General features: G+C 39.5%; 1 protein-coding gene across 4 annotated transcripts in view; it reads right to left on the minus strand.

Moving 5' to 3' along the window:
- ELMO1 (engulfment and cell motility 1) overlaps positions 1-13,397 on the minus strand; it is a 318,707-nt gene that overhangs the window by 150,852 nt on the left and 154,458 nt on the right. For all 4 annotated transcript variants that reach the window (XM_052792931.1, XM_052792913.1, XM_052792923.1 and 1 more), the window contains one exon: positions 8,185-8,293. In XM_052792931.1, the coding sequence (XP_052648891.1) occupies positions 8,185-8,293 (109 nt within the window). The remainder of the gene's footprint in view (positions 1-8,184; positions 8,294-13,397) is intronic.

Raw genomic sequence — 13,397 nt, forward strand, 5'->3', positions numbered from 1 at the left:
TTTGCTTCTTCAAGGCAGACACCATTAGAATCACAGAATCATAAAGGTTGGAAAAGACCCTTAAGATCACCGAGTCCAACTGTAAACCTAGCGCTGGCCAAGTCCACCACTAAACCATGTCCCTAAGTGCCACATCTACATGTCTTTTAAATACTTCCAGGGATGGCAACTCAAACCCTTCCCTAGGCAGTCTGTTCCAATGTTCGGCAGTGCAAGAGGGAAGTTTGTTGTTGTATTTTTCAGTGTTCACTTATATCTTCTCGGGAAACCAAGAAGTGCCATGGAACACAGAATGAACAGCTAACAAAGTTCTCCAAGATCAGAAGAGAGGCAGAGTTTTCAAAATGGGAGATATTTTGCAGATTTTATTTTATCCATACTTTTTCCTATGGCAATAATCCAAAATATTTTAATATTTCTTGTTTACTGTCACATCTGCCCAGACTTTTAAGTTACTACATAATCTATTATAGTCCATTAAAAAAAAAAGAATTTAAAATCCTAGAATTGGGTTCCAGTAACCATACTGAAACAAGTTACAGCTGTTATTCTACCATGCCATCAAATTTGCCAAACCTATAGCTTTCAGTAATCTCAGGAAATCAACATCAAGAATTTTTCTTTTCCTCCTCTCATCGTTCTTCAGCTTTCTGTTCTGCTAGTACTCTAGTTCAGCACCCTCACAGCTAATGCTTATAACTTACTCCCAGTTTGAATTTAACAGGTTTTAACCTCCAGGTCTTGATTCTTCCTATCCCTTTCATTACCAGATGAAAGAGCTCTTCACACTGAATCAAGTTACCTCTTTGTTGTCTTTTGGATACATTAATCAATTTCTAAAAAAATCCCTTACATCCACATCTCTTCCTTGCCCTTAAGTGTTTTTTGAGTTCACACACACACCTCATGCTTTTTATTATTATTAATAATATTGAAAATTGAGTAGATGTAATTTTAAAGAAGCTAAAGAATTCTTCACCCAGGACACAGTAAGGTTAAGCACTTTGCCCATACAAAACAAGTTATGATCCCTGCTCCAAAGAGATCAAAGAGCAGACATATGGCTGTAGACAACAGGAAAAAACACAAGAGGATATTAGATAGACCAGGGCATCCAGCTAACTGACACAGAAGTCAACATTGTACCAATTTTGAAGCCAACAGTACCATGTGTAGAAAGTAACATTCCAAAATCTGTCTCACTGTCACTCAGAGGTAAAAATGAAACATCTTTTTGTGTCTGCAGGACTCTTGCTCATATTCTCATAGATTACAGTAGATATTTTGTAGAGACTTCACAGTTTACCATAAGCCTGAAGAGACTAAGACTTTTTAGAGCAAGAAGAGGTTAATTGCAAAGAAATTAGTATCTCTCTAGAAAAAGAAAGTTTCATTCTGCCTCTCCTGCAAAACTGTGCCAGCAAACAGAAAGAGAAGACTTTTTGATAAAGTAAGATTCTGCTGTCATACAAAATAAAAGTACAATTCAGACCACTCAGGAAGTTACTAGCTTTGCATCAAGAAGGACAAGCGTATTTAATGTCCCTATAGTCAGGAATGGCTAATTTGCTAGTAATGCTTCTAAAGGAACCTTTAAAACTCAAGATCAATATGGATTAAGTTAGGTATTTTTTCCCTCCGTTCACTACTACTGAAATTGTTTTCAAATGCTGCTTATCTTCTAGCCTTCACTCAAGATCTGCTTAATTTTTGCTGTGACTGGAAGTTATCTGGTGTGGTGATGGTTTGGGCGAGAAGATAAAAAAGTGGATACGTAAGAATGAATGCAGTAAAAAACTGCGACAAAGGAGGTTAGAATTTCTTTTTAGTTATTTTATTACATTCTAAAGCTAGGATGAAAGTTCAGGATGAAACAGAAAATTGCTACCTTTCACTAAATACCTTTTTGGCCAGAAAAGTTTTTCAACTTCCTAACAAACATTTCCTGGCTCGTAAAATGCTTCAGCCTCCAGAAAATGAAATTGCAAGAAGAAATGTGAGAACAGTAAAAATTCCCTTAACTAATTTTATTTACTATTTCTGGGGCTTTATTCTATTTTAATTTAAGAGAAGGAGGAGGAAGAGGAGGGTGAAAAGGCAATTAGCTTTCAAGCAAGGGGAAAAAATTTTAAAATATGACACTCAGTTATAAAAATATTGCATTCGCTGTAGCAAAAGGAAAATCAAACGGGGTGATCCCTCAGGTCTGGAATGCTGATCCTGCAGCGACCAATATGCTTTCAGGGAAAGACCAACAGACACAAACTACACTGCACGCTATGGATTGTGCAATGCAGAGGAAAAATTGTGCAAAGACAAAAAAGTGCTTTCTGACCCTTGCAGCAATCAGCTTACTCCTTGAAGCATGAGATTTGATTACCTTCATCTCAGCGGGCACAACCATGAATATCACTGTATACATTCTAATGCCTAGCACATTCTATTTGATAAAGGGACAATAATGTAAGAATTTCTAGACCACTTCAATTCTGCAACCTGGGCAATAATTGCAATGAGAATGTTATATCAAGAACATGTGTAAACAGCATCAAGGGCATTAGAATACATTGGCATTTAGATTTTCTCTTTCAAGACAAAAAATCCTGTAAACTAATCAAGTCTAACAAAACCCTGTGACAATTAAATTCCCCACAACAGAAAAGCAAGAAAACCCAGTGAAGAACTTGTTTATCCGATAGAAGCTTTAGGACAATCCAGGTATCTGACATGTGGCATATACCCCTGTGGTCTTGAGTGCAGATTTTTGCAAAAGCCCCTGAACACTACCCATCAAAACAATCAAATACGAACATTGGCAGTTGAACATCTGCATCCTGCTCAAAAACACCGTGAAAAATACTTGAAATCTGACAAGCCTTGATTATAGAATAACTTCAGACATGCAATTATATTGGCTTATTAACATCTTTAGACTACTCTTCCGTTGGTAGCACCGTCTTTCCTCAGTGCACACAGCATTAATTTATCATTCCTCTATCAGCTACAAGCCTCTTCACCAGCTTCAACAGTAAACGATTTCAGTTAAACCTGTAGGGAAATAAGGCAACAAACCTGGGAAGCTGTACCAGTTCTGCATAAATCAGGTAACACAGTCAAGTATCACTTTCTACCAGGAATGAGAGTTTGAAGGGGTTTTGAGGGTAGGAACAGTGCCACATGCTGAGCACAGGTACAGAGAACTGGGCACTGTAGGCACAGATCTGAGAGGATTAAGGCTACTTATGCAAAATGCTGAGCTCGAATTCTTACTTATGACAAATACTCAGTTTTAATGAACTCCAAATCTCCCATTAAATTTACTACCTCTAGTTCTGGAAGGCCTTTTGGATCTTGTTTTTAATTTTCATATTTATCTGCAATGTTACTGCCTCCCAACAAAGCCAGGAGTCTGTTAACATGGGTATTCCTTCTCCGCTGAGCGTTTATGTCATTGTCCTGGTTTCAGCTGGGATAGAGTTAATTGTCTTCCTAGTAGCTGGTACGTGCCATGTTTTGAGTTCAGTATGAGAAGAATGTTGATAACACGGATATCTTCAGTTGTTGCTAAGTAGCGTTTAGTCTAAAGTCAAGGATTTTTCAGCTTCTCATGCCCCAGCCAACGAGAAAGCTGGAGGGGCACAAGAAGTTGGCACAGGACACAGCCAGGGCACCTGACCCAAACTGGCCAACGGGGTATTCCATACCATGTGACACCACATCTAGTGTATAAACTGGGGGGAGCGGGGGTGGGGGATTGCCGCTCGGGGACTAGCTGGGTGTCGATCGGCGGGTGGTGAGCAATTGCACTGCACATCATTTGTACATTCCAATCCTTTTATTATTGCTGTTGTCCTTTTGTTAGTGTTATCATTATCATTATTAGTTTCTTCTTTTCTGTTCTATTAAACCGTTCCTATCTCAACCCATGAGTTTTACTACTTTTCCCGATTTTCTCCCCCATCCCACTGGGGGGGGGGGGGGGGGGTGTGAGCGGCTGCGTGGTGTTTAGTTGCTGGCTGGGGTTAAACCACAACAGTCATGTACTGAAACTTGAAGGAAGAAGAGGGAAGATGGAGGTTACCTTAGCTTTCATAGCTACTACGGAGGAAATATGAATGGCCTGATCTTTTCTGCTCTTTGTAAACTTGTCAGTGTGGCAGGGATGTGGAGTGTTGAAGTGCCTTACCCTACAGGGGGAGGAGGACTGACCACTGGGTAACAGCGGTACTGTCTGATGTCAGCTCCAACACACAGAGGATGAGAAGCAAATCATCTTGTTAGCCAAGATATACAAAGGAAGCTCTTATTGAAGAAATCAGAATTATCATCGTGTTTGCCAAGATGAGTGCCTTGGCAAGTACTCAGGAAAGCCATTCTCTTCAATGCCTTTTTAACAGCAACAGTAGCACAAGATTAAAAGATTTATAGTCAAATATCTCACTCTTTCCTGATTCAGAGATTTCATTGAACAGGCTTATGGACATGTTTCCTTCTAACTTCCATGTTACTTAAACACTACACCAACCTTTCTCTTAAGTTTTAGCTCCTCTACTCTGCAAGTCCACCTCTGTAAAGCAGTCACCATATGCTCAACTCACAGCTTGCACTTGAGCTTTCTTTACTTAGACAAGATTTAAACATATGTTTAAATGTGTTGCTGAAGAAGGGATGAATTTCCAAGCCATGAACATTTTGGAACCAAAGTCAAAGAATTAAGAAGTCCAATACCTGGATTTGGGGAAATACAAAAGCAGAAGAGGTGGCATGCCCTTAACACTTTCTTGCGAGTCCTTGCAGGGTTGAATGCGTGCTTGAAAGGACCAAAAAGAAATGGTAAAATGTCGTCTTGTTGCCTGAAGGTATTTAATACAGTGGAGCAGGGGGAATATAATCAGCATTAAAGTGCTCTTCATAAATAATGGACAGTCTAGCAGCTTTTATCTACTCTGCACTTTAAGAAAGTTTCTACTGCTGAATATTTCATGAGCAAAAGGTCATTTATTGTGGCTTTTAAATTATACAATTCAGAAACTGTTAGGGAAAAAGTTCTGTGTTCCAATGCCATAATGACAAGTTTTGAATTTCTAAAGAAACACTGGCAGCCTAAAAACATATTTTGAAACCTATCACATACAAACTACCAGGGACACCTTTGCCCTAAGCTGTAACTACCGATTTTAAGATGTCCAATCCTATTCAGCAATACAGTATTTATTTTCAAGTGAGTAATAAACCTGAATATACATTCTCCTAAGATGTCAGTTCTAGTTTGCACGTCTCAACAAAATATACTGCTGATCACAGGTCATTTAAGATGCACATCTGCGACAGCCATTTTCAAGAAATCTGGTTTCTGTACATTGTTTTAAAGGTGTATTTTATTATAGCCTTTTTAAATGACAACTAGAGTTCCACATAAACAAAACCATTAAGGAAACTTACTGGGGAACAGGTGAATCGTCAAGATGAGTTAGAGGTAACCTTAGCTCTGTCCCCTGTGAATATAAGGCTACGACGCAACCTTATTGCCGCATCCAGAGACAGATGCTCTGTGGGTGTAGATTAGCATGACTTTGCAGAAGTCAGTCGTGCTACATCTGGTTTCTATCAACAGAAGCACCAGTGCACTTCTTGGCATCAAATCTTCTCTGTGCAACGTCACGCGCCTATGAAAGAACGCCACGGGAGCCTGCTGCAAACCAGCACACGTAGCATCCCAGCAGCTTCGATAACACCAAAGCAAGTGGCTTCAGAACATTAACAGGTACCGTCCCTTAGCCAGAGCTATCCTTGGGGAATTCTTCAGTTTTTTTCTAACCCCACACTTCCAAACCATAGAGCTACTCTAACAAAACAAACAAACAAAAAAACCAACCAACAAAAAAACACACCCAGAAAACAAATTAAAAAAAATGACAATTCATTTTCTTCCTAAAACCAAGATAGCAAAAATAGCCTTCCTTTCATATTTTTCTTCATATGGTAACTGAGCCACCATTCTAAATCCTCTTATTTTATTCAGTCCCCACTTTAAAAGACCAGATAATGAAAAAGTTAAAACATGGAAGGAGCTATCTGCAGAAGTTAGAATCATAGAATCATTTAGGTTGGAAAAGAACTTTAAGATCATCGAGTCCAACCATCATCCATGCCCACTAAACCATTTCCTGAAGTGCCTTGTCTATATGCTTTTTGAATACCTCCAGGGATGGTGACTCAACCACTTCCCTGGGCAGCCTGTTCCAATGCCTGACAACCCTTTCAGTAAAGAAATTTTTCCTAATATCCAGTCTAAACCTCCCCTACCACAACTTGAGGGCATTCCCTCTTGTTCTATCACCAGCCACCTGACAGAAGAGACCAGCACCCACCTCACTACAACCTCCTTTCAGGTAGTTGTAGAGAGCGATAAGGTCTCCTCTGAGCGTCCTTTTCTCCAGGCTAAACAACCCCAGTTCCCTCAGGCGCTCCTCATAAGACTTGTGCTCCAGGTCCCTCACCAGCTTTGTTGCCCTTAGAAACAACTGGAACAAACAGTACCATACATGGCAAATCATCTACATACTAATAGCCCCCTGCATGTGGACAACAAACATGTCTGTGGCAAAAAAGAGGTTTATTTATTGAATGACTTCTTATGACACTGCAAGGAAGAACTCTGAGACACCTGGCTAACCTCTAGATCAATCATCTTTCTTAGCAGCAAAGTGCAGTGCAAGTCCCATGGAGTGACAGGACATACACAAAAATACCAGGTACAAAGCCATATTTTGGATTTCAGATATTTTTCTGTGCCTTTGTAAAAATAAAATTGATCTTTAGCACTTAATTCAAATGGGCTTACTGCTTTGTTGAGATAATATGTCCCTCCTACATTTACCGGCAGAAAAATTCAGACAGACCTACCATGCATGATTTGGCATTAGACACCTCAACTGCAGTAGTAAGGTTATGTTAAGGGAGACACGTCTGCTACAGTCTGAACCTTACACAACACATTACCATTGCCATACATCTAAAATAGTTGCTAAGCTGTTTATTTATAGACATAGTGAATGTGCTCCTTAATAACTCTGGTTTACTTAGGATGGTATTCAAAAGTAAATGTTGCATCATTTATCTGGGTCTGTCAAATACGGACTGACAATTTGGAAGCTGCAAGCAATGCACAGGTTTTATTCTGACTCATTGCACAGAGACAGATTTTTCCTTTGGTCAATAAATTCTCTCAAGACACTGCATTTAAAAGCTTCAGATGGATTAACAGCCAAATCTTACTTTTAAAACAGAGGTTTTGATGTCTGTTGCAGAGCTAGTAGCAACAAGAACCAATGATACCTATAGGCTTTCTTGCTGCCTTTTGCATTGCTCTTCTCTCATTACATTTCATGGACTTGGGTGTAAAGGTAAAAGAAAAATCTTTATTAGGGAAAAAAATGTCTCTGAAAGAAACAAAGCATCTCAGTTGTGCCCCTTGCTTGTGCAACAAGAAAACGAAACTTGAGGTAGTGCTTGCCAAAACAGACTGCAGCTGGATCCATAACATTACTGATGGGTAACTGAAGTTTATATATACTGATAGAGTTAAGCACCAACACTCTAGACTAATGAAGATGCAGACACGCTCTTCTGTTTGATAGTATCTAACAATTTGTCAAGGGACTGTAATTGAAGCCAAAAGACAGCGTGTTTGCTCTGCATTAAAATACAATATTTCATATCACACTGCTAGAGTAATCTAGTATTGAGATAGAGCTTTAGATATCTAATAGAAAATGGGATGTGTCAGTTCAGATGAGCAATCCCACAAAGAATGACTATGATACTCATATAAAACCAACCTGTGGACAAGCCTGTGGAATGGTAAGACCATGAAGTCTCCTACACCAAAGCACCCAATGGGAAATGAACTGCCCCTCTAAAAATGATGCAACTGCTCTGCTTCATATAGAAGAGATTCAAAGACTCATTGCCTATTTCCCCTATTCCACCCTCATCCCTGGTATGCCCATGAACTAGTAAGAGACACAGAAAAATAGACATAGCCATTTTGAGTGCCAGTGTTCAATATGTAACTATACTGAGAAACGATTCTCAGAAGGAAATTCTTGCATTGAAATAAACTTTCGGTATCACTGAACTCACTCTGTGGTTCTTAGAGGTCAAACAAACAGGTCAACTTACGTAGCTCTCCTACTTTCAGTATTTCGCACAGCATCTTTGTCAGCTCAATGCTACTTCGGCCAAATGGGCACTCATGCTTGTCTTCTCGACTGCTGTTCTCTAGCACAATCTGAAGGAGGAATCAAGATGGAAAATAATCAGTTTGAAGAACCCATGAGTTGAAGTACTGTCCTCCACATCCAACATTTACAAGATATACCAGGCTGAATTTAGGAAAACTGTATGCAGAGGCTCTGTTTTCATAAACCTTAGCCTTCCCCCCAGCTAAATGACCTATGTCTGAGGCAGTCAGCGACACAGAAGCAGTGCTGCTCCATGAGCAGCTGGGAAGCTTTGCCATTCCTATGCAATGTTGCTGTTCTGCACCACTCTGGCTTGGAGAAATTGCAGTAGAAGCCAAAGAGAAAGAAATAGTTTCATTTCAAATTTGCCAGTTTAAAGACACAAACACACCTAGAAGGAACTATAAAAAAAAAAAAGCGGGACACAAATTGCATAGCTGGATTCAGGCTAGTCAAGTGTCAAAAATCAAACTGAAGTCCACAAAGGAAGAAAACGTGTGCATTTTCTCTATTATGGAAGAAACTTGTGCTTGCATGCAAAACACTTCAGGGACCTATCACTCTTGCATCAAGCCTTTAAGTGCTGCAAAAACGACTCAAGGAGAGCCTTTGTATTCTCTGCTGAGTGACACTGCAAAATAAATGGGAGAAAAGAATTCCTTGCACATTTTTACACCCATTAAGTTCTGCCATATCAGATGCAGTTGGGATAAAGTTTTCCCCAGCACTACAACTAAACAAGAGATTTCACTGTAGATGAAAAAATGACTTATCAAAAAATACTATAGATTTCACTGAAGCTGTGAGCCTGAAAAGAGAGCAAAATAGGGACTGGGAAAAAAAGAAATGGTCAAAACAGATTTGCAGTAACAAACTTTGCCACTTTAAAAAAAAGAAACAAAACATATCCTGAACAGCTGCTGCATAGCCTCAGGATGAGAGACAGAGGAAGAAAATGAATTTCAAAGGTAAGAGATCTTGCCAAGCACCAGAGAACCTTAGAGGCTCTCTAAATTTTCTTCACAAACAGGTGTTTATACACCGCACTCTGCTTTGCATTCCTCCTGTCTCCTTAGCTCCCATCTTCGTCAAGTTTTTTGTTTGTTTGGCTTTTCTGTTGGTTGTAGTTTTGGTTTGGGGTTTGTTTGTTTGTTCATTTGTTTTAAATCTTCCAATTTTGTCAGCAAAGAAAGCTTTGCAAAAGGCTCCAAGGCTGGAACGTCACCCAAAACCAGGAGGAGAGGTGGAGGAGAGGACCGATGCAACGCTGGATGGCAGCAAAACCTTTCCCTCCCTCCCCAGATCTTAGTTGTGACTGTTTCATGCTCTCTTATGTGCAGAAGCCTTCTTTGCAAAGTGGTTAAAGGTAAAAGTGGGAAAAGAGTGAAAACCCAAAAGCAAGTAGGAAAGCTACGTGCTTCACGTAGCATGCTGAAGCCTCTTCACCAAGCATCTATTTTAGTCCTACTGTACAAAGGACAGCCTCCAGCTGATACTTTACTCCCAACCCATCACCCAAGGTTGCAAAAGGAAGGTTGCTCTCTGTTTTATGAGAGTGGATGATCACTTTGTTTTGTTTTCCAGTGGTGGTGGTGGTTTTTTTAAATCACCTAGACTTCCCACAGAAGCTTAGAAAGTCATTAGGAATATGATAAACATTTGACTCCTATGAATTTTTACTGGGCTTTTCCAACAGGACAGTGTCAGAATCAAGTTCACCAGTCTGCCAAGAGGAGTTGTGTTTCCTTCTAAAAGTTTTGGTTTAAATTATGTGTAATTGTTCCACATCATCTCTGGATAACAGCTGTACCAAATCAAAGAAACACCCCTGCAATTTTTATTTTAATTGCTGCAGCCACTCTTCAAGGAACATGAGAATATGACTTTGCATTCTGGATGAGTCATCCTGCTTCAGTCTCTTTCATGGAGGACAGTGCTACATTTCCATACCCAAATGTAGGAATGATGATAGAGTAGCACAAGCGCAATGTAAAGCTGTGTCTCAACACCTCCCTGAGATCACTTCTTTTCTTTTATTATTATTGTGTTTTATCTCTCACATAATAAAACATAAAATCTGCATACTGGAGCAGGGCACTGCTTTGACACAGATTTAGATACAGCAGAGAAACACTGGTAATAAAATCAATGGAGAGGCAAAATGAAAGGGTAAGGGGGAGGGGAAGGGAAGCACTCAGATAAGCATTCCTGCTCGCTTCTGGCAAATGCATTTTGTTGAGTTTCACATTAACCCGACATATTAACATTTCATGAGCACATAAATATTTAATGGTGACACCATATATGCATATAATGTAAGACAGAATTACAGCAATCAATAAGAATGCCAGAGAAATAGTTAAGGCCCTGTGTATTGCTATACAGCAAATTAAATGGCAATTTGAGTAATCAATATGTAAAGCAGCCTTGAAATGATCCTCAGACACACTCTCTGCAAGCATCATCTTTTAGCATTTGCTGTGCAAAATAAGGCAGAGCTGACATTACATTTCTGTAAGAAAGAAAGATGGAAGGCCCTTTACTACATCTAAATATCTGTAGGCAAATTTGACAGATATGGATCTTCTGTAAGAAAGAGGAATGGTAAAAAGGGAAAGAAGAAAAAGAGGTTCTTATAAATACCCAAAGAGAAATCATTCCTAGCCTTGGCAACAGATTTACAACATTCATTATTATATTTGTAATACTCTTTTCACGACTTCGCAACTCATATCCTGTTCCAAAATATAATGCTATAAATACAGCTGATAAGGGCATGATTTTAATGTTATTTCCCTTATCACTCTGGTTATGGAGGAGAAATAAGCAGCAAATGGACATGTTTACTTCATAAACTGGTGAAAACAATAGCAGGGAAAGAAACATAACACACAGGTCTAGACTGAAAATACTGTTGCATGTCTACAAAGCACGCCGCTGGCTTGATTCATGTTTCTATCACAACGCCATAGAATCATTTAGGTTGGAAAAGAACTTTAAGATCATCGAGTCCAAACGCTAACGTAGCACTGCCAAGTCCACCACTAAATCATGTCCCTAAGCGCCACATCTACATCTTTTAAATACCTCCAGGGATGGTGACTCAACCACTTCCCTGGGCAGCCTGTTCCAATACCTTTCAGTAAAGAAATTTTTCCTAATATCCAGTCTAAACCTCCCCTACCACAACTTGAGGGCATTCCCTCTCGTCCTATCACTTGTTACTCAGGAAAAGAGACCGACCCCCACCTTGCTACAACCTCCTTTCAGGTAGTTGTAGAGAGCGATAAGGTCTCCCCTCAGCCTCCTTTTCTCCAGGCTAAATAACCCCAGTTCCCTTGGCCACTCCTCATGTGCTCCAGGCCCTTCACCAGCTTCGTTGTCCTTCTCCAGACACACTCCAGCAACTCAATGTCTTCCTTGTAGTGAGGGACCCAAAACTGAACACCATATTCAAGTTGCGGCCTCACCAGTGCTGAGTACAGGGGGATGATTGCTGCCCTAGTCCTGCTGGCCACACCATTTGTGATACAGGCCAGGATGCTGTTGGCCTCCTTGGCCACCTGGGCACACTGCCGGCTCATATTCCATCTTCCTTCAGTCCTACCTCAACTTTGGTCTGCTTGGCTGCCCTTTACTTTGATATTAGGAATCTACTTCTGCCAGTTCTTCCTTTCTTCAGTTCTTGCAGAGCTACAGAATCGGGAAGGTCCAACAAGGAAACGTAGCTTCTAATATGCTAGATGTTATACAGACAAAAACCAAAACCAACTCACAGTACAGGAGTACTAAATGCTGCAGAACATCTTGTCTTCCTCTGCTCCTTTGATCAATACTGCCCATTACCATCAGGCAAAGCAGAAAACCACCATGATGTGTAACACTCAACAACAACATATTTTTTTTTCTTTAGGGAAAAGCAAAAGAAATCCAGACAAAAATCTCAAGAAAAATAAAACAAAAGGGAAAGAAAATTACCAAGAGAGGGCAGCCAGGAAAACTTTGAGTGATGAAAAGACATCAATGAGCAAGACAGAAGAGAGAGTTGATTTTTTAAAAAGTAGATTGTTCTTAAAAAAAAAAAAACAAACCAAAACTAAAAAACAACAACAAACCAAAACAACTGCAGCTCAGAAAAAGCAAGGAAAAAAGAAAAAGTGAGAGAAGCATAGAATGAGAACAAAATAGTATCACAAGAACAATGAGATTAATTGACTAGCAGAAGAGGAGAAAGGAAGAGGTTTAAAAATGTTTTTAAAAATGCAAGAAGGTGAAATTTTTAGGAAACCAGTGTTATCCATTTTCTTGACATTTCTACAGATGAAACTCTGTAGCCTATTAAGGCATGGGAATTTGACAGTATTTGTAGCAGCATACAGAACTGTATGGTTTTTACTATTTTTAAGTTACCTACTATATATATTCTCCTCTCTTATTTACAAATTCCTGCTGTAAATGGAAGAGAAACATTTCCCAATTACCAAACAAAACCAAAGAGTTATCAGAAAGAGAAATGAAGGCTTGATCATGTTTCCCAAGGTAGACACTTCAGGCAGTGTTGGTCAGCAACTGGTGAGAGCTGAATTTCTTCTGGGATTTAGCCATATGAATTGCCTGAAGCACCCTGTTTCCCCTGAAGCCAAAAGTCTTTTCAAGAAGCAGAAGGCAACCCTCCAACATCCAATTGTCCAACAAAGCATTTAAAGAGATACAGGAAAGACTATTCCTCCTTAGAGAATATGTTAGATTGTTGTTTTTAACTGTAAGATCTTTTCTACTTCCCCTTGTGTTATAATCAGTGGTGCTCAGCATCACCCAAAGAAGGCTTACCTGCCTTTACAAGGTACCTACCAATGGCATGGACAATAACATAAAATAAATTCAAGTGTCCTGCCAAGATCATAGAAGAATAATGCAAAATCTCGAATAGAAAAAAAAAAAAAAAATTTTAACTTTACGGCAGTGTTCCTTTATGATCTTCCATTGAATTATTCATCGAGTCCATCACTACCTCAGGAGCACAAAACAAATCCTCAGGGAGGCAAAGGACTAAATTAAGAATTTTCCACATTTGACTACCATGTGCTTAAAAATCTGCATCAGCTTCAATAACAAAGCTTGTACCTGCAACTAAGAGTTAATGACTGACAA

Source organism: Harpia harpyja, chromosome 1, assembly GCF_026419915.1.
Source record: "Harpia harpyja isolate bHarHar1 chromosome 1, bHarHar1 primary haplotype, whole genome shotgun sequence".
Taxonomy (NCBI): Eukaryota; Metazoa; Chordata; class Aves; order Accipitriformes; family Accipitridae; genus Harpia; species Harpia harpyja.